This window comes from Phoca vitulina, unplaced genomic scaffold, assembly GCF_004348235.1.
Source record: "Phoca vitulina isolate PV1807 unplaced genomic scaffold, GSC_HSeal_1.0 scaffold4, whole genome shotgun sequence".
In the NCBI taxonomy this organism is placed as follows: domain Eukaryota; kingdom Metazoa; phylum Chordata; class Mammalia; order Carnivora; family Phocidae; genus Phoca; species Phoca vitulina.
The window spans coordinates 27950535-27977269 of NW_022589707.1; the positions used below are offsets into that span (position 1 = coordinate 27950535).

A 26735-nucleotide genomic window follows, 5' to 3' on the forward strand; every position below is an offset into this window, starting at 1 on the left:
AGAAGCAGGCTTCCCGCAGAGCGGGGAGTCCGATGCTGGGCTTGATCCCAGGACCCTGGGATTGTGACCTGAGCCGAAGACAGACGCCCAACCGCTGAGCCACCCAGGCGCCCCGGTAGTCTTTCTGTCTTAGATACTAACCACAGTCTTGACACATAGAACAACCTTACACTCCTATTCAACAGAGCCCTCAAGGCAAGCACGAACAATCTGGCATATCCTTGGAAAGACCAATACACTGATGATCACAGACTTGGGTTATAAATTCAGCCTTGCCATTGAGGAATTAAATAGCCTCTGGTAAGTCATTTAATTTCTCTGTGGTTTGTTTTCATTCTGAAAATATGTCAGTGAAAATATAAAGATCTGATGCTACAGATTTATTCTTATGTCAGTAGAATAGAAAATGATTTTTTTTTAACTTGTAGAAATAATTTTAGATAAAGAACAAACACTATTAGTAGTTCAGTCAGCTCTCTCTTCAGTCTAATGAAAACAATTTTTCCATTGGGATTATTTTAGGAATAAGTGTTACCAATTAGAAATACTGCCTTTTCCATTTTTAATGCACTACTTTCTTAAAGTATATTTTTGGATGAATCTTTATTAATAAGTTAAAGTATACAGTTATTTTTGAAGTTTATCTTAAATTTATCTTCCTTCAAAATATAGAGAGAAACTTAGAAAATTAGTTTAGTCTTTCACATAAATTTGCATCATTTCAGCAAAACTTACCACTGCTTTTTAATTTTTGGCATTTTTTTCAGATACTATTATTTCCAAGAGAGTTCAGGAGGGGCAAACACTGTAGGATTAAAATGAATGAAACCCAAACTAGGTAACTTCAGATCATTGCAAAACCTGTTTTAATGTACAAAATTCATTACCAATTCTCTGCATTCACTATTTCCATAAAATAGTATATGTTATGTTGTTTCCACTATTTTTGTTTTGCATCATTTTTTAAAATGCTTTATGTTTGTATATTTTCCACAAAGAATAGCATTCCATATTAATTTCACACTATTTTTATCAAGAAAAGTCTTTATTTTTTTTAAACTAAGGTATGAAATTAGAAATTTCTTCTTTATTCAGGAAGACACTATTTATTTATAAAAGTCTTAACTGTGATGTGTCCTATCAATTATAAATCAGGAAATATTATGTATAGGGTCTTAAAAGTAAATTTTGGGTGAGCCAATTTAGGAATACTCTAGTCCAGAAACTTAGTAAGTACCTCAATTCTTAAGGAAATAAGCAAAAATTCTATATATGAAAATATATGACTTACATATTTAGAGATTCCTTAAGAATACAGGTAGTATCCATGCTAAATGGAAACATGAAGTTGCTCTATTTAAAAATTCTTGAATGACCACTTCAGGATTGTTATTCATTTCCAAGGCTAACTGGTATGTGAATTGGGTCATGAAAACAATTTTCATTGAATATTATAGTCTAAAGAGACAAATTATACCCTAGTGACAGAATATGTTAAAGAAAAAAACACCTTGGCATATTTATATGGTAACTGGCAGACATGGAACAGCAACTTTCCCCTAAAATATGTAAATATGTATTATATCTATTCATAATCTCTATTTTTTGTAAGTCAACACTATCTCATCAAATGATTCCTAAAAGTTCAAAAAAGGTGTAGTGGTGAGTCAACCATATACCTTTATATATTTCAGGTAAATTTTAATGCCATCAACTCACAGAAACAGTGAAGTATATAGATGATGAAATATAATTAACGAGAGAATACAAGAAGTAACAGAAAACCAACTAATTACATTGGTATCTTAACATTAATCATCTCTGATTAATCGTCATCAATGAAAGGGAGTGGCTAATAGAAAGTCACAGATAATCTACTTTGTGGTATTGAGTCTATGGCTTTGTGCTTAGCAGCTGAATTTCTAATTGCCCAGTGTAACTTACTGCAAATGTGTTGTGAGGATGCCCATCACCAGAAGAGTGGCCACAGACACATAATTTTGTTTCTGGAAGCAATTCCTAGATTAAACAAAGAGAATCAGGAGTTGGCTTCCCCGCCCCCCCCAAACTTAAGGCTTATGCTAATAATTACATTATCATTTAAAAATATTTTTGGATTATTATCTTGGTAGGTGAACATAGATGAGACTATTCCATCTTTGTGTCACAGTTAATAACAGTATAGAATTAAAAAATAAAAATAACTTGGCAAATGCAAAGTTGAATATTTGAACATAATGAATTAACCACTAATCAAAAAATTTCATGGTCTACCATGATCTTGACTCAGGAATCGCACTTCCCATTTCTAAGCTAAAATTATGGCCAATGTTAGTGAATACTCCTAAAATTTAAATGGTACTGTGATTTTAGAGTATGGGATGGTATTCGTCCTTAAAACTTTAATTACCTCTTTTTGAAAAAGCTAACTATTGACTTTTACTCAACTATAACCAATACAAATGGAACATAAATCCTGGCTTGTCATGAAATGTGAGAATAATCACAAGAATCTCTTTAAACTGCCTTAGCCATGCATTACTATAACACAAATATTGCCATTAAATATATATTTGAGGCTACGGAGCCAAACTCTACAATCTCTGTTAAAACCTGTTGAATTGTGCCACTTGTATTGAGAACTACTTTATATACTCAAATGTATAGCTTGCATTTTTATCTGTAAAAGCAAAGTGATTATTTATTGATAAATGACATGGAATGTCATTTTTTACCTAAGTAGCATTAGACATTTCAAAGATTTTGTCTGAAGGGCAAAAGGATTACACTGCATTTGAATAGACCATGTGACAACACATCCTTAGACTTCATGTAGGATATGAAAGGATGATCCCCATTCATAAGATACACCAGGGAAATTATATCAGAAAAGAAGAAAAGCAAGGAGGGATGTGGTAGGGGTGTCAGGGAGTATTTGTAGTGGTTTGATGCATGTAAATATTACATCTTATAAATAATTCTTTTCAAATACATATCTGAAGTTCAGGGTCTCTGTTTAAGAAACGATTGTATATGCTTTACATGGCTATATGCCATTTTCTGCATGATAAGAGCAACATTAATTCAAACAGGAAAAATGGCTTCCAAAATAGTCCTTTCCTTTCGTTTCCTATGAAGAAGTACGTTACCTGATGCTGGCAGATGAAGACTACGGGAAGGGGGGGAGGGGGGAACGTTCAAGTTATATTTTACTGTCAGAATCCAACAAACACGTTTTCATCTAAATTATTTTGTCAACAGCCTTGTAGTACCCTTGCTAACCTTATTTGGCACCAGTGCATAATTAGATACACAGGGGTGTGACTCCAATTGAAGGTGTTGGCATTGTAGCACTCTGTGAAAATATTAACTATGAGGTTAACTCCAATTTTCTCTTCTTTAATTAAATGCACATGGTACTAATGAGGTAACCTACTGTTCCTTGATAGCACTAATTAGCTAAGAGGAGAGTACACTCTCACACTGCAATTTAAACCTAAAAATAAGGTTGAAATATGCTAATTGCAGGCAATTTAAAACAGTACAAGTTGAAGAACTAGTCATAATAAGAGAAACTGACTGCTTTACAGCTAGGCAGCTGTAACTTTGGTTAAAATCAAAACAAGCCACATGATTTTTGGACTGCTATTTAACAAGGTCATAAGCATCCTAAAAAAATGAAATGCTACTCTAAACCATAGCAATGAACCAGACTCACAAAAAATCCTCAGATCAACACTCACCTACATAAGACCAAAAATAAGTGAGCAGCACCAGAACTCCAAAGGTGCCATGACACTATTTACATTTAATACTAAAAACTAAACTCCATAAATAAGCAACATCACCTTAAACTCTTTCAAGAGCACCCAAATTAAATAAAAAACTGTACTTCATGTCTCCAATATACTACCAAATATATAGGAGTGATGAAGATTTGCCATCCCAATCACAGGGTCAGAAGGGAGGATACAGAGAGGAGTAAGTCTCAGCACTTGAGGAATATACAAACAGGAAATTGCCAGACAACGTACAAGTACAGTGATAAAAATACAAAAAAGATGCTATGGAATAAAATGGTGTAGGGACTATTTAAGGATATCAGAAGCATTTCATTATAAGAAGGAGATTTTGACTCCATTTCTCTATAGATTAGAGCTCTGCGATGAAAGTAGCCTGGAGCTTCATGTTGAGAGAGAATGTTCTCCATTCTCAGCTCAAATGACTTAGAACTATGATTTCAATGAATTTAAGTATAATCCAACTGTATTTTCTTTAATTGCTTTTCAAACATTTTCCAAATATGATTTTAATTGATAAACAATGAGATAAACTTTAATATCAAGCAAGATTCTGAAAGACCTTCGGAATCACTAAAATATAAGTTCTCATTGTACAAAGTATATTTTCATTATTTTGTATTTTTTTTAAGATTTATTTATTTATTTGAGAGAGAGAGAGAGAAAGAGGGAGAGGAAGGGTAGAGGGACAGAAGAAGAGGGAGGAGAGAATCTTAAGCAGACTCTCTGTTGAGTGCAGAGCCTGATGCAGGGCTTGATCTCAGGACCCTGAGATCATGACCTGAGCCAAAATCAAAAGTCCGACACTCAACCAAATGAGCCACCCAGGTGCCCCAATTTTCATTATTTTTTTGATTCCATAGGATCATAATGTCATATTTTCATTAACCAGAAACTGACTAATCAAAACACTCACTGACTGACAATGCCAAATCATTCTTATTAACACAGACGGAAATAAAGCACATTAAAATTAGTTTATCCTTAGGGACAAGAGAGATATGGACTGCCCCACACTGAGGACTCACAGTGACATTTTTTTTTGCTCCTGTCACTTTGCATGCAAAATCATAGAATATATACAGTTTAAATAATCAAAAGAGTTGAGTAAGCAATAAAAATAGAGTTAAAAAGTAAAATTTGTGAAAATGGAAAGCTAACTTAATTTTAAAGTTTACTGGGGTGCCTGGATGGCTCAGTTGGTTAAGCGACCAACTCTTGATTTTGGCCCAAGTCATGATCTTGGGGTCATGGGATTGAGCCCTGAGTTGGGATGGAATCTGCTTAGGATTCTCTCCCTCTCCTTCTGCCACCTCCACCCCCTGCACTGTATGTCTCTCTCTCTCTCTAAAAAAACCCCCAAAACCCAGAAAACAAAACCCTTAAAGTTTACTGAAGAACAATAACAGAAGAAAGCGAATCATTTGAAAAACAAAAGCTTTTAACTCCCAACTAATAACTCCTGGAGTTAAAAGTATATGAGAATAAATTTTGCACTACCCTTAGCCCATCACCATGTCTTGCCAAAAGACTTGGTTGAAGAAACCCACCTTTGAAAAACCCACCCAGCTTCTTCTCCTGGCTGTCCTAGAGCTTTCTACAACAGAAAGCGATAGAATATTGGCAAGAAAGGCTAATAAACCTCTGATCAACCATGCTTTAATAGATTCATGAAGTTGCAAGTCTGTAAAGAAATAGCAAGGCAAATGAAATCAGACAGTCATATAGAAATGGGTCTCCTAGAGGCAACCTGACATATTCTAGCAAATCGCAGGGAAATACAATGTGGATGGATGTTTTAAGTGTTTGCATCTGTTTCAAATAAGCACCAAAGAACCTTTTAACAGTGAAAAGGCCAGGACAGTGTATAGGAATGAGCTTTTAATATTAACTTCAGAAGGAATCTATTCTTTAGTTAAATATAGATCACTGTAATTTCTGTTAAAACAATAAAAATTAAGTCATTTAGTGTTGAAAATAAAAATACTAGCTCTGGAGACAGTCTGACAGGGTTCAGATCCTGACTCAACACTTATTAGTGGTGTGACCTTGAGCAAGTTATTTAGCCCCTCTTGGCCCTTCTCTCTAGACAGGGGATGATAAGTAACACCATCATAAGATTAAATACATTAATTTGTATCTAGAACAGTGCTGGTACTCATATACTTTGTTTATTAACTGTGTACTTAATATTTATTAGCTCTCATTACTGCTTCAGAATATTCAATTTTTTCAAATAAAAATATTATGAAAGTCCTACTATGTATGCATTATTACACACTGTAAATTACGCACAAATTCTCAAGACATTATGTCTGCATACAAATAGCTTTCAGGCTCTCATTAGACTTCATGATACAAATCAAAGCCTCTTTCACATGCACAAAAAATATTTTAACTACGGAGGTAAAATATCTGTACTCTGAAACCTACATAACAGTGATAAAAGAAATTGAGCATGACACAAATAAATGGAAAGATATACCATGCTTATGGATTGGAAGAACTAGCTGTTAAAATGATATTACCCAAAGTAATCTACAGATTCAATGCAATCCCTATCAAAATACCAAGAGCATTTTTTACAGAACTAAAACAAATCATCCTCAAATGTATAGGGTACCACAAAAGATCTCGAATAGCCAAAGCAAACTTGAAAAGGAAGGACAAGCTGGAGGTATCACAATCCCAGATTTCAAGCCATTCTACAAAGCTACAGTAATCAAAACAGGATGGTATCGGCACAAAAATAGACACAGATCAACAGAATGGAACAGAGAGGCCAGAAACAAACCCACACTTACATGGTCAATTAATCTATGACAAAAGAGGCAAGAATAAAAAATGGGAAAAAGAGAGTCTCTTCAACAAATGGTATTGGGAAAACTAGAAAGCTATATACAAAAAAGAAGAAGAAGAAGAAGAAGAAGAAGAAGAAGAAGAAAAGAAAAGAAACTGAACTTTCTTACACCTATAAAAAAATATAAACTCAAAGTGGATTAAAGACCTAAACATAAGACCCAAAACCATATAACTCCTAAAAGAAAACACAGGCAGTAAACAGTTGGACATCAGTCTTAGCAATACTTTTTTTTGGATCTGTCTCCTCCAGCCAGGGCAACAGCAAAAATAAACAATTGGGACTACATTAAGCTAAAAGCTTTTGTACAGTCAAGAAAACAATGAGCCAAAAAGGTAACCTACTGAATGACAGAGGATATTTGCAAATGATATATTCAGTAGGGGTTAATATCCAAAATATATAAAGCACTCATACAACCAACACCAAACAAACAATCCAATTCAGAGCACCTAAACAGGTATTTTTCCCGAAGAAGACATACAGGTGGCAAACAGACACATGAAAAGATGTTCAACATCACTCATCATCAGGGAAATGCAAATCAAAACCACAATGAGATGTCACTTCATACTTGTCAGATTGGTGAGTATCAATAAGACAAGAAATAACAAGTGTCGACGAGGATGTGGAGAAAAGGAACGCTTCAGGCACAATTGGTAAGAATGTAATCTGGTGCAGCCACTGTGGAAAACAGTGTGGAGGTTCCTCAAAAAGTTAAAAATAGAATTACCATACCATCCCGCAATTCCACTTCTGGATCTGAAGAAAATGAAAATACTTCGAATTTGAATTGAAGACACTAATTTGAAAAGATAGGTACCCCTATCTTATTGTTTACCATAGCCAAGACATGGAAGCAACCCTGAGTCCACTGATAGATGAGTGGATAATGAATATGTGGTATATATGCATACAATGCAATATTACTCAACCATAAAAAAGAAATCTTGCCATTTGCAACAATATGTATGGACCTGCAGGGTATTCTTTTTTTTTTTTTTCAAGATTTTATTTATTTATTTGACAGAGGGAGACACAGCGAGAGAAGGAACACAAGCGGGGAAAAGCAGGCTTCCCGCTGAGCAGGGAGCCTGACTTGGGGCTAGATCCCAGGACCCTGGGATCATGACCTGAGCCGAAGGCAGATGCTTAACGACTGAGCCACCCAGGCGCCCCACCTGCAGGGTATTCTGCTAAGAGAAATAAATCAGACAAATACCATATAAGTTCACTTATATGTGAATCTAAAAAAAACCCAAAACAAACAAAAAGAGAACACAAAACAGAAAGAGATTCATAAATACATAGAACAAACTGTTGGTTGCCAGAGGGGTGGGAGGAGGGGTGAAAGAGGTGAAAGAGATTAAGAGGTACAAACTTCCAGTTGTAAAATAAAGAAGTCACAGGGATGTAAACTACAGCATAGGAAATAGAGCCAATAATATCGCAATAACTTTGTATGGTGACAGATGTTAACTAGACTTATCGTGGTGATCATTTCATAATATATAAAAATGCTTAATTACTATGTTGTACATCTGCAATTGATATATTATTGTATGTCAATTATACTTGAGTAAAAATAAAATTAAATATATGTATTTTTCTTTTTAGAAACCTGATGCAGCAAAGCAAAAAATTAATGAGTGTGTTTGCATTCACTGACACAATAAAGTGACTTTTAAGGAAGAATATAATTTTTGCAAAGTTGAAGATATATGTTTCATAGAAAAATAGGCAAGAATCATATATTGATCTTTCATGATAAATGAAAATGTTTTAAATTATAGTTTGTTTCTTGAGGTTGGCTAAAGCTGTGCTCAGATTTTTCTTTAACTTTTTTCCTAAGATTTTATTTTTTAAGTTATCTCTACACTCAATTTGGGGCTCAAATCCACTACCCTGATCAAGAGTTGCATGCTCCACTAACTGAGCCAGCCAGATGCCTCTTTCTTTAACATGTTGAAAACCTAAGCATCTGGGGCTCCTGGGTGGCTCAGTCGGTTAAGTGTCTGCCTTCATGAAGCTCAGGTCATGATCCCCAGGTCCTGGGATGCAGCAGGGAGGCTGCTTCTTCCTCTCCCTCTGCCCCCCCCCCCAACTCATGCTCAAATTCTCTCTCTCTGTCTCTGTCTCTCTTAAATAAATAAATAAAATCTAAAAAATAAAACAAACAAACAAACAAACAAAAAAACCCCCACAAAACCCTAAACCTAAGCATCTTACAGTATTTGAAGTACAATGATATCCTGAATGGAACCACAGTCTACATTTTAAAGGTACAAAATTTCCTAAAAAGTGTTTAACTAGTCAAGAAGTATGGCCACTCTTGACATGGTATAAGACAAGAACAAAATTACATGGTTGATTGACCTTTCTTCCATTCCAACTGTTAAGTCTGTTGGTTTGGTAGCCTGTTTTGAGACCATTCATTACATCTGACGGAAATTGCCCCCAGGACGAGTGTGGCCAAGGTTGGAGCAGGATGTTTTGTGTTAGCTTAGCAAATTCAAATTGCTTCATCCCTCTCCAGCCCATGTTTAAAAAACAGATTCAAAGCTGCCTAGCTCTGACAGAGGAGGTAAAGGAAAGAGAACTGATGCCTGGAAAACATTTTGTGTATTTCCTAAGTCCAGTGGGTCGAAGTGGTTGGTGTTGGTTGGAGTCTCTAGAGGATAAGCGGGGAGGACTACATCAATTTGTGCACGTGCTTTAAGATTTCATTCTTCATCCTTAGTAAGTAATTAGCCCAGCCTTCCTTTTTCTCCTGTTGCACAGACTGCAAAACCCACATGATACTGAGGAGAACATGATGTGGCCATTAAGGAATCACTTTGCAGAGAAGCGAAATTGAAGTCCAGGGAGCTGAAATTATTTACAAAAGGTCATACGTTTACTTATTTTTAAGGCTTCTGTGCATTATAGATCCTGTATACATACTGCACAGGCTCTCAAACTTCAGTGTGTAAAAGAATCTCAGGACCAGCTGTTATAATCACAGATTCAAGGCTACCTTCCTAGAGATTCAGATTCAAAAGATCTGGGATGGGGTGCAGGAATATGCATTTTAACAAGCATCTTGGTGGTTGTGATTTAGAGCTTCTATGATCATACGTGGAGAAACACTGTCTTTCGTGTTCGGGATAGTTGTGTGACAGGTAATTTTTCATTCTTTCATTCTACTATTTAGTCAGTCAACACTTTTTTCAGTAGGTGGCCACTGTCTCCCTCTAGATACCACAGATATTTGGAGGATTTGAAATTTTAAAGTACTTAATATTAATCAATTAAGTCCACTGAAATTCCTAAAATAAGATTTGATCCCCATTACATGGTGAAAAAGTACCGAAGAATTAAGAAAAATTACAGACTATAACCATGCTGAAGTCAGATTTTTCGCCCTGTTTTTGTCAATGCTGTCTTATTCACCTCAGAAAGCTGCCATCATAACTGGCACTAATTGGCACCCTTGTTAGAAATCTCAGCAGAGGAGCCAAGAATAGAACAGATATGGACACCTCTCACCCACAGAGCCCGGCTGTCTGCACAGGTGCGGCTGAGATCAAGGATGGGGTAGATGACCTGGTTACTGCTTGTGAGAAGGATAAGACCTACACCTGTTCGCTGACGACGTCGACAACCCGAATCCCCAGGGATGTTAATCGAGTAGCTTTCATGTGCCTAAAGTCACTGAAAAACAAAAGATGCCCATAGTGCTCCTACAAGTGATGTAGTTATTATGTTTTAAGAGGGAATGAAGGCAGCAGTCAACAGACACTTCTGCCATGAGATACTCCTGCAGAATACTGGTAGACTATTGTATTTTTTGCTTACTTGTGGTATGCTTATTCGCTTCATTCAAGAAAATACTTTTAGCTCTTCTGGGAAAAAAATAAGGAGCTGAATTTCTCATGAACATCTGGAGGGCAAAAGACAACATTTTAAATATACAATAATTATTTAATAGATAAAATGGACAGATTCTACATATAGGATTTTTTTTCCTCCTGGGTATATTGAGGCTACGCAGAAATCACTTATGCAAACATAAGAATAATAGTCCTTTGTTTTCTGCTCTTCTTTTTTACTTTGTAGTTAAAAGAAAATGCAGAGTTAGGGGAGGTAACATAAGGTCAGATTTTGCCACGGTAAACAACCTTCTCTATGAAATGAGAATGTACAGAGCCGTGGTCCTGTTTACCTGTACAGGACATGTAGGGGCTTAAAATGTATCTGTTGATGACATGGAGGCTAATGCCTGACTCTGTAGTTTGTCCACATTTTATTCACCAAAGATTTAATGATCACATATTATAAGTCACTTACAATAAAGAGTTCGACTCCATTTTTTATTTTGACTGCTGACTTCTTTTTAAGTCTCAACCTCCCTTTCCCCTGTGGCCCCACATCTGGGCGGAAAGTTGGTCCACGCTCCTCCTCCTTGGCCACTCTAGGGAAATTTAAATCCCTGCTCAAGGGATCTTTTCCCCAGCCCACCCCACAGGCCCTATAAAGATCCAACCCATTTCCTCTACTTTCCCAAGCCAGCCGGGACCTGCTTGTGTCCCAATCAGCTCTCCTTAGGAGTCTCTTTCTTGTGTGAAGAATAAAATTTCTCTCAAGTTCTCTTGGTGTTTGGGGTGTCCTGACCTTTGACATCTGAACCAAATTTTGAGTGGGGATCCCTCTCACTTCTGTGGAGTACTACAGAACACCACTTACTAAGTTAAGAATTAGGATACAAAGTCAAGTGGGAGTACCTAACCCAAAGAACTTATAAGCAAATTGGGAAAACAAACTACTAGTGATTAGTAACATAATAAATGCTATAGCAGGTGTTTGCACAGGATGCTATGGGAGCACAGAGGAGGGACAGAAAAGGATTTTAGACGAGGTGATAATGAGTAGATATTAGTATACAAAATGGGTATGTGGTGGGTGGAGGTAGGGAGATCAAAGGAAGAGCCTAAATGAAGGCTGGAAGGTAAACGACCCCCTGCTGTATTCAGAGAAACACAGATGGTCCAGCAAGGCCAGAGAAAAGAGAGGATGGCAGGGGTGAGCACAAAAAGAGAAGCAGAGGCTGGCTCTTCAAGAGCACCATGTAAAGCCAAGTGGTCTTTATGCGCACCAAATCTCTCATCACTAAATGTGGACACCCTCTGCCTTTTCTCTTGGAGGATTCGATGAAGGGTCAAATACATAAAAACACTTCTGAGGTATTTAGCGTACTCTAACTATCATCCTGAAGAAGTAACTGTGACCCAAGCAGAATGGCTCAAGAGATTCTCTGAAAATCTTTATGATGGCAAGAAATCACTTTTCAAGTCTCTAGGAACTCCCCTTCCCCTTCCTTCCAGTCAGTTGCTTTCCTAGAACCCTGCCTATGTCTTATTCCTTACTATTTTTCCCTAGTTCCCTAAATATACTAATAAATTATAGCATATTTAAAGTCAGTTCAGTATCAAAACTGCACTTGGAAAACTCTGCTTGCAAGAATGGAAATGTACTAAAATGTAATATGTCTGAGTTGTATCACCATAAAGGTATAAAAAAATTAAATTTTGTATTACAAAGCAAAAGGTAAGAAAATAATTTGACAGACCAGGGCATTTTTATCCTCGAGAAAGTTTTGTGGTAAACTACACTGAAAACTTTGGAGAAAACATAAGATCTCAGTTCAATTTTATAATGCAGTGCTAAAGAAATGAAATGAACTTTCTAAAATTTGGGGTTCAGGAAAAGAAAGGAATGCTTTGTACGAGATTTAACTGGATATTGCTCCTTTCTTTGCTATTTGGGGCATTCAGAATATAATTTCACAGATGATATATTCTTCTTAATGTGATTTTCAGACTACGTCTAATGGAAAATGCCTGGTTAGGATTAAGAGACATAGTACAGATGTTAAACTACATTTGCATGCAATTATTTCTAAAACAAATGCCAGGGTACAGAGTCTATTGAAATGGCTTTCAGGATGGCTGGCACAATGTATTAAACCAGCTTCCAATTTCTGAGTAAGTCTACTTTCTGAATATTTCAAATCAAGACACTGAACACAGAATAAGCCTTAGATTTTTCACCTCGACAAATTGTCCAAGAATGGATGGACATAGGGTTAGAGCCCAAGGATTCAGGGTAGGGATTTGACAATTTGTAATGCAAACACCTTTCTAGCTTCAGGCAAAAAAACCCTGCGTTTTGTGTATTAATTTCCATATCTGAAAAAAATAAAATTACTCTAAAATAAGTTAAACTACTAATTTAGTATGTGGAATAAAATAGATAGTAATAAATTAGATGCGCTGTGTAGCCTTCAACTTGTTTCAGGGCTTTTCCTTCAAAAACAATAAAAAGTATCCATAAAGTTACTAACTTTTTGTGAGTAGAAATCTCACTTTAGCTGATGGTCTTGCAGGGATATACTTTGAACATCAAACTAGAAGTAAGACACCCTTATTTAAAGTACTTCTGGGGGCACCTGGGTGGCTCAGTCAGTTAAGCGTCTGCCTTTGGCTCAGGTCATGACCCCAGGGTCCTGGGATCGAGCCCCACATCGGGTTCCCTGCTTGGCGGGAAGCCTGCTTCTCCCTCTCCCACTCCCCCTGCTTGTGTTCCCTCTCTCGCTGTGTCTCTCTCTGTCAAATAAATAAATAAAATATTAAAAAAAAGAAAAAAAAAATAAAGTACTTCTGAAGTGCATCTGTCACCAACTTTATCAGGTACATCAAAGGTAGTGAGCGGCAGGACCCAAATGAAGCATTCATCGCTGTGCTTATGTAGGGCATCATGCCTTCACAGAGGTGCTGAGCCTAACTGTCCTTGGAGTTCGTGGCCTGGGCTAGACCTTTAATTACCTCTCAGTGATCTTTTTCATGAGAATATATTTTCAGGGGCGCCTGGGTGGCTCAGTCGTTAAGCCTCTGCCTTCGGCTCAGGTCATGGTCCCAGGGTCCTGGGATCGAGCCCCAAGTCAGGCTCCCTGCTCCGTGGGAAGCCTGCTTCTCCCTCTCCCACTCCCCTTGCTTGTGTTCCCTCTCTCACTGTATCTCTCTCTGTCAAATAAATAAATAAAATATTTTTAAAAAAAAGAATATGTTTTTGGATTTGGACTCGATTCAACGCATGAAATATGCAGAGCAACTGCTATATCTATTATGTATCAAAACAAAACACCGAATCATACGTTCGTTTGTCCAAATTCAGAAAGTACCAGCATCTCCTTTACTGTGTGCTTAGCTCCTTGGTGGGGAGCAATTCAAATCAGGTCACCCTAGGAATTTACGAGGGGACTGAAGTTGTGGCAGTTCCTTTTCTGATCCCTGTGGGGGAAGCAGCAGCAGCTGTGGGATCAGCTACTTTTTATCCGCTGTTGGTCTCAGTGGCAGCTCCTTTTCTTGCCAATAATGATAAATGATAGACTCTTTAAAGAGGAATAGAGATTGCAAGCTGCACACACAGAAGCTTATCTTGTTGGCATCTCTGATTATGATTTGCTCCCTATCAACTTCTTCCCCCTCCTGATGGTGATGTGAGGTAGAGAGCAAACCTGAAGGAAGGGGATCGAGTATTTAAAAATTGTACTCTTTCCAAAAGAAACTCTCCTACCATTAGACAGAGAAAGCTCTCATCATGCCAAGAAAAACGCCAGTGAGGTCCAGCCCTGCCCCTTACTTTTTTTTTTTCTCCATGTCAAAAGATTTTTCTACACATTGTTGGGTAAACACCTCACTTCATCACCAAGTCCCAGTGCCTTCCCAACAGTGCCTCCCAGATGATGAAGTACAGGAGAGAAAGGAATATCGGAAGTCAGAACCACTCCAGTAGAATCTTCTAACGGTAGTGCTGATGGAGACTCCTCCTTGGAGGGGGCTCCATGCATTCCCCCATTCCCTCCCTTGCGAACCACAGCTTTATCTCAATCACAAATCAACCTAGATTCTATACAACGAAGACAACCAAGAGAAAGCAGTATTCCCATTTAGTACCTTGTCATCCCTGTTATTTTTACCTTGTTCTCCAAAAATGAAAAATTTGAGAGATATTTTGGACAGTAATTAAGAGGGGTATGCTATCAGTGATGAATACCAGGGTAAAAAGCACAGGAATTGGAATCAGACTGACTTGAATTCATATGGCAGCTTAAATGACCAGCTATGTGACCTTAGATAATGTAATTTAACCTTTCCACGCCTGTTTCCTGTTCTGAAATAAGACAGGATAAATAAACACATTACCAGGTACATCAATGAGCAATGAATATATTCCAGCCAAGTGAAATAAAATCCTTAATGCTTTAGGATCTCTCTTTTGTTAGAGAAAAAGAGACATTAAAAAAGTACGGGAACGTGAGAAATGTGACTTCTCTAACATCTCTGGTTGATGCCTCAGCTTTCCTTTTCATTGGCCTGGTCACCCATTTCGGTATGATCACCCATGGCACCTGTCACTAGAGGGCTGAGGTGGCCAGCTGGGGACCAAGATAAAGCCCTTGATTGGGCAGAGGAGTCTGCATCATGATGTTGAGCAAGTACAAAATCCTCCCACAGATATATGAGGGCACTAGTAGTAAAAGGCTGTGCTGTAGTCACAAAACATGGTTTAAAATATCAAAATCAGTGTTTGACACGTAAAAAAATTAAAATACAATTGAAGGTAACTAGATTCCATGAGGTAAGATTTTTTTTTTTATTTTATTATGTTATGTTAATCACCATACATTACATCATTAGTTTTTGATGTAGTGTTCCATGATTCATTGTTTGTGCATAACACCCAGTGCTCCATGCAGTACGTGCCCTCTTTAATACCCATCACCAGGCTAACCCATCCCCCCACTCCCCTCCCCTCGAACCCTCAGTTTGTTTCTCAGAGTCCATAGTCTCTCATGGTTCATCTCCCCCTCCCATTTCCCCCTCTTCATGTCCATGAAGTAAGATTATTAAAATAAACACAATGCAATTTCTCCAAAGTCTCTATTTTTGAGAGTTTAGACCCCCCAAGATGGACAGCTGAGATGAGTTCTGCATTAGAAAAGATGGAAGGAGAGCAAAAGCTATCACAGTAATCACTATGCATCACAATATGAAAAAGAAAATAGTAGCCCAGTGCCAGGATCAACTCAAACTTTCACAAAACCACCGTGACTACATATATACTAAAAATAATATAGAATTGCCATTTTTAAACGTATGAAATAGTTTGCCACCAAGAGAGAAAATGTCAAATTTTAGAATTGTGTTACTGTCTATTAGAAATTATTCATTTCTAAGCCAGGATCAAGTTTCATTATCCAATAGCTGCCCTCAAGAATGAAGCTAATTTACATTTAAAATAGGAGTACAGTCTACTCTTTAAAAGCACAATGGTAAACACACCAATTTGACAATTACATTAATATGAGTATTTGCATAATCTGTCTTCCACACCTGTTCTTAATTTGAAGCAGCTGCAGGACAAATCACATCACACTAATCTCAACGGGTATGTGTGTGTTCCAAACAGTAATGCGCGCATCTTATTTTTCGAAGATCTTTTATTTTTTAAATGTTTCCTGACTTTTAAAAAAAATTGGCAAAAGTTTTGTAGAAGCCATAGTATTTACTTGGTTAATATTAATTAGTGGAATAAGCATAAAGCCAAATAATGCTATCCCTTACATTGTGGCCTCCTCTGTTTGACATGTGATAGTACCGATTTTTTTTGGAGGTTTATTTCTTTTTAAATAACATGTAACATGTATTTTACTTACACCAAAAAGGATTAAAAGGAACAATAAAAATATATCTAGAAAACTTCAGTAAGAAATATAACCAGAGAATCAATAACAAATGCATTAATGGGAGAATCAAGCAATACCTACAAATCATCTGGAAATGTGTTTGCAACATGGATAATTGTGGCATCTTTGGAACATCTTTTCTAAACTGGGTTCCATTTATGTTTTAACAAACCTATATCAGAATTTAATAAGCAGAGCCTGACTTTCACCTTTTAAAGGATCCACTCTGTGTTTATGTGTATTCAAATACATACTCAGTGCCATCAAAAAGAAAGTCAGTTTATTATTGTTACATATTCTTGTACTTCAAGTATTTAAATCATTCAGTTAGATTCTAGTTGGTGGAACATAAGATACCATGTAATCTGTCAACAAAACTGTCTCTCTTTAATCTTCTATTATGAATGGGAAATGAAATTAGAGCTTTCTAAAGATGTTATTTATTTCCTGAAAATTGAATGAGAGCATGCACAGTAATGAACTAGAGCAACAAAGATGATCTGTTTGTTTGCATGCTGTTGACGTCCATAGAGGTAAACATTGAATGGCTGAATTCTTAGTTCAGTATTTCATTCAGAATCCTATTTTTACAAGTGGTTTCATTATATTAGAAAACAAAACTACTTAAAACATTCATTGTAGCTTGCATTTCTATGACATGTTTTATGTTCATTAGTTAGCAGTTCTTACCTTAAGAGAAATGGAGATTCAGAAGAGTTAAGTGATTCACCCAAGTTCTCATAACCTGTACCAGTGTTATGGTCTGGGTATTCTGACCCCAGAATATTCTTTCCTATAACTCATAGCTGTTATCCAAATAAATAATAGCCATTAGGATAGATAAACAGGAGAAAGCATTTTTACTAACGGAATATTTGCAAGTTTCTTTTGTCTTTCATGTCACAGTATCTGAATGATTTCAACTCATGGCTTCAAATGTTCTAGAAACCACTGTTTCAAAAGTGACTATAATAAAAGAAAAGAACTATTTTCTATTTAGATAAACATAGTGCAAATTCTTACCGAGAACTAAGACTGGTTACTCCAGGAGTAGAAAAATAATTTTTATTACTATATAATTTAGGAAATAAAACCAAGTTATAGTGATTGTGAGAAAAGCAATTTTCACAGTTGTGACCTCTATATATTTCTAAATATTCCGTATTTTATTTCTTCATTAAAAACCTTACATATATAATTGAGCACACAGAAAAGTACTCTAAACAGATAAGCTGGCATGTCATGGGGCCTGTGGAACATAATGGAATGAAAACTATATTTGTATGTAATTAATATGCACATTGTATAATATTCTAACAACAAATTTCACTTTTTCTCTGAGTATCAGAATATTTTAACCTCAATAAATGAATTATAAATTTCTAAATTTTAAAATAATCTTGTTTCTTTTTGTTTTTGCTAGCAAGGAAAAACTAGCTCATTATCAAAGTTAAAAGCGTTTGACATGTAACACATAAAGAAGGTTAACTTTTTATAAATATAAGCTGCTGAAAAGATATATTCTTTTGCTAAAAATAAAGCATTAGGATAATAAACTTCAGAGCTAAAGACCTAGTCAAATCTTCTCAGTTGACAGAAAAAGAAAATGAGGTCACACAACTAAACTGCCTTCTCCAAGGTCACATAGTGAGTGGTGGAGTTGATCCTTAAATCCAAAGTCTCTCTGGACACCACAGAATCTGGCCTCTCACCTTTATTACTAAGTCTAAACTGAACACTGATGGGTCAAGTACAACATCTTCATGCTTTTCTAGATCCTAAACTAAGCTATACTCCAATGAATGAATATACAAATAAATCTTACATTGAAAAACATCTACAAAATATAAAACTGCATTCATTTCTCAACTGGCATAATGATGCCACATGGATGCACACAAAAATGCAGGTAAATACATATGTACATGTGTTACCAGGATCCCTGGGAGGTTGGAGTTCAGGTGGAGTTCAATTCTTCATACTTTTCTGAACTGCCTGAATTATTTTTGCAAGCACACATCGCTTTAATAATCACTTACAATTAGGCTACCTTGTTGCAAGTTGAAAATAGAACCTAGAACAGTAGTTATATTTTTCATACATGTTAACTCTTAAAAAATTTACTGTCAGCAAAGGAGTACTCTGATTTTTTGTATTGAAACAGAATTTATACTCTTGCCGTAGTCTCAGCAATGCAGAAAAATAAATGCCTACTACCCGTGGCATGATGGTTTCTTTTTAATGTGAAGAAATTATTAACATACTTTTTGCTCCTTCTCTTCTGCTTTTCAATCTGGGTAAACCCCCTTTGTGATCGGCTCTCCCATTTTCCCTTTAATCATCTCTATCATATTACTTGTTATCCTTAGACTTGTTTCCACACTTCAACATTCCCTCTTAGATTCTGGAACTCAGTCCTAAACAAATTTTAAAGAACCACAAACACAGCCTCAGGAGGGACAAAAATAAAGAAAACCGTATTCTGCTTAGTCTATAAGTGATGGCTGATTCACTAAACACTTAGAGAAAAGAAAAATCCAATTTATTCCATAGAATGCTCCAAAAAGCCATAACTGTTAAGCGTTTTTTGTTTTGTTTTGTTTTGTTTTACACCTTAAACCACTGAGTTTTGTTTAAAATGGCTTAGAAGAATGGTTATTATCCTGAATTTTATCTAGCCAGATTGCCAACTCCCCAAGGGTAAGAACACTTTTGAATTCCCTATGGTGCCTGGTGCCTGCCTTGCAAAGTGTCTACCACACTAAGGGCATTTAGTCAGATTTCTCTGATGGATTGATTGAGGATGTAAATTCTAATACATGGAGATACTGTAAACCACCTCTGAAATTTTACTGCTGTTTTGTTTTTAGCTTGTGGTTTTTCCACTGGAGCATGATAATCATCTGTTTCCTATGAAATCCTATAGAGTAAGCTTTTCAATTTATTTCTACATTACTCCAGAACTCTTTTTATTAAATAAGTATCTACTCAAATAGAATAGGAAGCAAAAAGGTGGTGGGTGGGGAGAAAATATAGTAGCCAACCTCTGCTTTAGTTCTGTGCTGGAAATTATTGAATGGGAATGCCAGATAAAATAACTACTTCAATTGCTTAAGTAATCATTTCTAATTTGGTTTAAGAAATATTTCTCACTATCAATTATTTCGAGAACAGATATTTTTTTTAAAGATTTATTTATTCATTTGAGAGAGTGAGAATGAGAGAGAGAGAGAGAGTGTACACGAGAGGGGGGAGGGTTTTAGAGGGAGAAGCAGGCTCCTCGCCGAGCAGGGAGCCCGATGCGGGACTCGATCCTGGGACTCCAGGATCATGACCTGAGCCGAAGGCAGTCGCTTAACCAACTGAGCCACCCAGGCGCCCCTAGATTTTTTTTTTTTAAGCCATTTGTATTGGTATGACATTGTGAATCAATGCCACTTTGGCCCTTCAGGGATGGCAAGATACATCTTAGCAGTGAGTAATCCATTTATCAGTGCTCCATCAGAAACCTGAGTTTTTAATGCACACTGCTTCAACAAGTTCTTGTATCCTCAAAGACTCAGGAATCACTAATCAGAAAGTACCTGTCTTTTTTTTTTTTTTTTTTTTTTTACTTTATGTGTATGTATCTCTGTATTTCATTAGATGGATTTCAATACTCTAGTATTTATCAAAGGGGTTGCAAAATGGGGCCTGAAGGCCAGAGCAGGGGAGAGAGGGAGGGAGAAAGAAAAAGAAAGAGGGGGGAAAGAGTGAGAAAGGGAGAGAAAGAAAGAAATGGGCATCTTCTTTAGAGGGAAAACAAGCTCTCAAGTATTGTTTATTTCTAACTCTTTCCTATTTCCTTGCATCTCGTCCACCATATGCTCTCTGCACTGGGAAGGTATTAGGGTTTGATCTTCCAGGCTAATGATACGCAAAATGACTACTGCATGTAAGTACTGGAAATTAAATAAAAAGAAACCATGTACAGGAAAAGCAAGATAAAAAATAGGTAGACAAATCCTTAAAAACAGGTAATAATTTTACTACAGGGAATAAAAATAATATGGTTATTTGGGTTATTTTCTTTGCTCTCTACATTTATGATGTATTTCTCTAAAGGAAAGTTTATTATACTATTTCCTCTGTTTGAAAGATAAAAGCCAGTTGCACTCATTCCATAAACCATGTATTTTAAGGAGAAGATGGACTAAATTCATTTTAATTTCATCCTGGATAATTACTACAAAGCATGCAGGACCTATTAGAGAAGGTAAGATTATTAAAAATCATTATGCACTTACAGAATCTCAGATCCAAACCAGTGATTAATTCTTAGTCTCATGGTGCCCTGGATGAAGGGATGACAAACACTTAGCAGAATAATCCCTGTTTGGTTGGGCAGAAGAATCACATACAGCATAAGGACCTTCCATTCTTACTCCACCAGAATGGTCAGCCTTCAACTAGACAGGCAACTGAAGGCAGAAGGAGAAATTTTGGCCCTTCCTATCTTCCCACCTGTCCCCAAACTGAGGATTCCTGAAGAAATGATTCATTCATTTCCATTTTTTTTTTTTTTTTTTTGGAAGAGAGGGAGTGGGGGAGGGGCAGAGGGAGAGGAAGAGAGAGAATCTTAAGCAGGCTCCATGCCCAGCGCAGAGCCCGATGGGAAGCTGATCTCACAACTCTGAGATCATGACCTGAGCCAAAATCAAGAGTCAGATGCTTAACTGACCTAGCTGCGCACCCAGGCATCCCATTCATTTCCAATTTAAAGCATGGTTGGAAAAGGTGACCTTGTAATGTGATGGAACTTATATTCAACCCTGGGTCCCTGGGAAAGTTACTGAACCTTTCTGGCTCTCTGATTCCTCGTAGGTAAAATAGGAGCAGCACTAACCAGTTCTGGGCTTAGGTGGAAATAAAATGACCAATCAGGGGTAAAGTACCTGAAAGGCAGAACATAGCAGAAACTCATACAAGTCAGTGGAGCTGAAAGTGAGGGAGAACAAGGTTTCCTTGGAACTTCTTCTAGGTGGCCCACAAAGCACCCTTTTTTCCCTAGTGTGGTTGCTTATAATATAGATAATTGCAGGAAACACAGAAAAAGTATGGAATATGTCTTTTATCTTCACTGTATCTGGAAGGAAAGTTAGGACTTTTTTGAGCTTTCCAGCAATACCAAAACCTAATATGTAATAGCCAAATGAAACATTTTCTCCTGACCTTAACTTATTTAAGATTCAGCTTTATGGCTGCTTTTTTTAAAAATCACCTTTCAAAAAACACTGGCTTCTCTACTTGCAAAATATGCATATGCTTTACTTCCTTAAACTTCCCAGTATCTGTTCTATTGCCCATGTATGTTGCACCAGGGTACCTAACCAGCACCACCAAGCATCAGTAGCCACTTCCTGGAGGGGAAGAATCACCTCTGCTTAGCTGATTTAGCATGTGCTTTACCTAGTACTGAATATATACTGAATCTTTAAGAACATTTTAGTTATAACTAAAAATACTAAAACTTAGAATAAAGCCCTATAACCCACTGATCTTTAGTCATGTTAATACATAGGTTTGTGTCTTTCTAAATTTTCCTAGAAGAAAAAAACAACAACAAAATTTCTTGTCACTAAAGTATCTCAAGTCATAAAATCTCTTTTCACATATCCCTTAGGCCACATGAGTTGGTACTAACAACCTATGGTAAACTGTTGGTGGCAGACATTATTAGGTACTTAATATAAAATTTATCCTTCCCTTTTTCTCTATGAAAAGGATCCCAACTTTTAGTGTAAAAGTACCCAGTTAAATGTAATCAGCTTCCCAGATTTAGTTGAAGTAATGGATGTTTATGCGATACTGTTCAGGCCAATGAGAAGAAATAGAAGCTACTGTGTAAGACTTCTTGGAACACCTGTTAGTAAAAGGGGGCACATTCAGCTGCCACACACTTATTTGTATTTTTCCATCCCCTTCTTTCTGCGTGGACATGGATAATATGTCTGGAGAAGGGGCAGCCATCTTGTGACCATGAAGACAAAGGCCACACAGGGGCAAAAACACAGGTCTTTTGTGTCACCCTTGAGCAGCTGTACCAGCCCAAACTGGACTGTGTGTCTAAGGGGTTCATGTTTTATGAAAAAAATAAATCTATATTTCTAAATAGAGCAGCTGATAAACTCCATAGAAAATTAGATAGTATTTTAGTGGAAATATTCAAAATTCACATGGCTAACGCAACAGATATCATCAACTCATAAAAGTTACATACAAGCAAATCATACAGAAAGTATAGTTCCTTGATGACATTTGAAAAATCCTCACATCTCATTTTTAATCCTGTACATTTCCAATATAGTTTTGTTAAGCAGACTTCTTACTTCCAGTTCCCTAGTAAAAGTATCATTGATATTTATTGGGGTTAGAAGCATGACTGGTACAGAATAATGAAGCAGTATATCTTACTCAAAAGAAACAGACTGAATGGGGGGAAAGAGCTTATTGTAAGCAAAATATTACACATATATAAAATTAATAAACCAGAGGATAAAATCAGGAAGAAAATATTTAAGAAAAGATAAAAGGAGAAAGAATTAATTGTTATTGTTAAGTAAATATATTACATGTTATCTACCCAGGAAAAGGAATCTGTTGAAGTATTATTCATAAACAGACTGCCTAACTAGAGCAAAGACAAGATCTATTAGCAATGTGAGAGGGGGTGGGTAATGTGACCTGAATTGTGTAACTGAATCTTTATAACTAATACATGTGGGATAATAAAATAAAAGTATGACATGGGTTCTGAAAATACACATGGGTGAGGGATTATTTCTCTCTGAAGAGTCAGAGAAGATTTGAGGGAATAGGGCTTTAAAGTTTGTGTAGGAGTTTGGCAACTGGATAACAGGGGGTGGGTGGGAATGACGTTCTAAACAGAGAGAGAAATAGGAACAAAAGCGAGTAGGTGTCAAAGTTCTTTTAGTTCATGGTGCCCTGGAAAGTGCCTGGTATATAAGAAACAACCCATAAACATTTGTGAATGAATGAATAAATAAATACATAGCATGTTCAGTAAGCAGTAAGGATTAAGTCATGGTTGTAATGTATCAGGTATGTGATGATGTATAGCCTTTTGTACCGTGCTGAGAGGTTGAAGAAAAGGGCAACTTTCACATTAGAGCAGAGGAATATGGCCCAATCAGATGAGAAGGGGTTTATACCTAGAGCTGGTAGAAAACAATTAAGAAAAGTTGATGAAAACTTTGGATAAGGGTGGGCAGAGATAAATAATTTCAGTTGAAAACAACTTGATCTGGGTTGAAATGCCCCAGTGTGTAACTGAAAAAACAAATCTGGAGCCTAGGAGAAAGAAGGAACTTGATTATAGACTAGACCTGGTCAATGGACACCACACATTTACACAAAATGTACTATGTGCCAGACACTGGAAGTGTGAAGATGAATAAGACTGTCCTGACCTTCAAGAAGCGTATAGTAATTATGATTCAGTGTGATACACAGAAGAATAGGAGTAGGTATATGATACAGAAGTAATGTATAGAAAGGAATAATTCCATTCGCGTGTGTGTGGCAGAAGAAGGTATCAAAAGACACTTCGCAGAGTAGCTGACAATGGGAATTTAAAAGCTACCTAGAAGTTTTCTAGATGAAGGTAGAGAAGCGCATATTGAGAAAAGAAAGGCAGGGCCAGCTTTGTGCGGCCATAAAGCAATGTTAGAGAGACTGCTGCTCATATAACATGTAAAAATTGTGTGGTGGACAATGAGATCAGCATGCTAGGGCCATTGCAGCAGAGAGCTGTCTTTGAAGACAATGAGCCTTTTCCTTAAGGCTTCTAACATGGAAAGGGAGGCCAATTGGGCATGGTGGATCTGTACTGAGGCCTTTAGAAAGCAGATATTATTATTTTTTATTTTTATTTTTTAGATTTTTGTATTTATTTATTTTGAGAGAGAGAGTGTGCAAGTGAGCGGGGGAGGGTCAGAGGGAGAGAGAGAGAATCTCAAGCAGACTCCACGCTGAGCGGGGCTTGCTATCACCACCCTGAGATCATAACCTGAGACAAAATCCAAGAGTCAGAAGCTTAACCGACCGAGCTACCCAGGTGACCCCAGATATTATTTTTTAAAAATCAAAGATAAGAAGAGAATGAGTTCATCAGTGATGATTTTACTGACTGACAGTACTGATGAGAACTGACTGAAAGTAAAAATAAAATCCTGACAATATTGTTGGAAATGATCCTGGAAAGAATAAATAGAGACATCTCAAGAAACCTACTCAGGGGCCTTTTTAATGAGCTCAGATTTAAAGATATATATATATATATATATATATATGTAAACAAACAAGCAAACAAAGAAAAACAAAACACAGGACAGAGATTCAAAGAGTGCTAAATCTGGCAGGAACATGAAGTATCATTAGTTCAGCTTTTTTGTTGTGCAGGTTGGAAAACAGAGTCCCAGAGGGGTAAAATGACATAGTACATTAATAAGAGAATTCAGATTCAGTACTTTTTTATTATAGGGACCCACTGTTGCAGAAGAGTAGTTCAGCGTCCCTACATATACTACTCTGTAGACCAGCTACATTAGATCTTCTGGAAAGTCTAAAATATTTTGATTTTCCAAGATCCCATCCCCCCAAAGTTTTACCCAATGATCTGGGGTGGACCCTAAATTCTCCATTTTTTAAAGGTTTTCAAGTAATTTCTTGGATATGGAAACCACTGGTTTAAATTAAGTCTAAGACTGTGTAGGAGACTAGCGATGGTTACTGATTAAGGGAAATACATTCTCCTGTAATAAAGAGAAAACTTGCAATGATGCCCTAGTTTTCGAGAAACTAAATCTTTAATCATATTTGAATCACCAATTAATATGTTTTAAATGTCTTTCACATGCTTGGTTATATGGGAAGAAAGGCAGAATATGAAGAGAATGATTTTATTCTTTGCGGGTTTTTTTTTGGTTTGTTTTTACAAAGATATCCTATCGAAGAATTTACTAGAGTTTTTCTGTGAGACAACAGATTTTCCTCACGTCAGCACATCATAATGCTTAGTGTGTTCCTTGGTTTGTCACTTGAGAACTTGCAGTAGCACTCGCAGTAGAAGATATCAAGGTGGCAGCTTTTACAGCAGTGCAAGTGTTAGCATTAGAAGTGTAAGAATTTATATACTGTGCAAAGGATTTTTCTATTTTGTGTTATCAAAATGCTTACCTACTAGGTACCACCTGTTCTATGTCTATACTGATAAAACTATAAAAATTGGCACAATTGTGATGCCTGGGTGGCTCAGTCAGTTAAACATCTGCCTTTGGCTCAGGTCATGATCCCGGGGTCCTGGGATCGAGCCCTGCACCGGGCTCCTTGCTCAGTGGGGAGCCTGCTTCTCCCTCTCCCGCTCCCCTGCTTGTGCTTCCTCTCTATTTCTCTCTCTCTGACAAATAAATAAAATCTTTAAAAAAAAATTGGCACGATCACACAACAAAGCCTTTAAAAAAAAAATAACCACCAAATACCTTTAGGTAAGCCAGATGTGATTCAACTTTGCACTGAATGTAAACAGAGACTCTCTCATTTCAGGGCTAAAATTCCAAGCTCAGAATGCTTAAGCCAAACAGCCAACAACCCATGGTCATTAACATAAAGCTTCTACTCCTCTACTGAACTTCTGATAGGGTCTTTTCATTCCCAAGACACTGCCTTCCAGCATACCCTTAAAAACATTCCAGGCAACTTTTACGAAAGAGTGCTCCAGGTCATTTATTAATGTCACTGAGATTTAAAATTAAGGAAGAGGAAATGTTAATATTAATATTGAGTGCCTTTTTCAATTCTTCACATAAAATACCAGCAAGTAAAGTGGGGGAACTTGTTTGTTTGCTCTGGATTCTTCCCCACATATGCTCGAGTACAAGATCTAGTAGAGTGGACTCTTAAAGTTCACAGATATTGAGGATTGGCCTGATTATTTTGAGATGACCAAGTTCCAAAGTTCTAGGCATTATACTTCTGTAATTTGTCAGGCCATCAAACTGAATCAAGCATACTGGGAGGAGGCTGATGTAGTCTTTAGCTTGCTGACTTCTCACATACATAAACTAACGCCTCCACTTCCATGGATTCTTCTATCATGAATGTAGCTTTGCTGTTCTCTACCTGTTCTCATTGATGTAGGACAGCCTGTGATGTGTAAAAAAAAAAAAAAAAAAAGTTTCTTCTTAAAAAAATGGTATTAGCCAAGAGGTAAACTTTATTGAAAGCTGGA

At 36.8% G+C, this 26735-nt stretch overlaps 1 protein-coding gene across 1 annotated transcript in view; it reads right to left on the minus strand.

The window, feature by feature from the left end:
- FOXP2 (forkhead box P2) overlaps positions 1 to 26735 on the minus strand; it is a 541506-nt gene that overhangs the window by 116426 nt on the left and 398345 nt on the right. The window contains exon 6 of the mRNA XM_032401732.1: positions 1945 to 2019. Within this exon, the coding sequence (XP_032257623.1) occupies positions 1945 to 2019 (75 nt within the window). The remainder of the gene's footprint in view (positions 1 to 1944; positions 2020 to 26735) is intronic.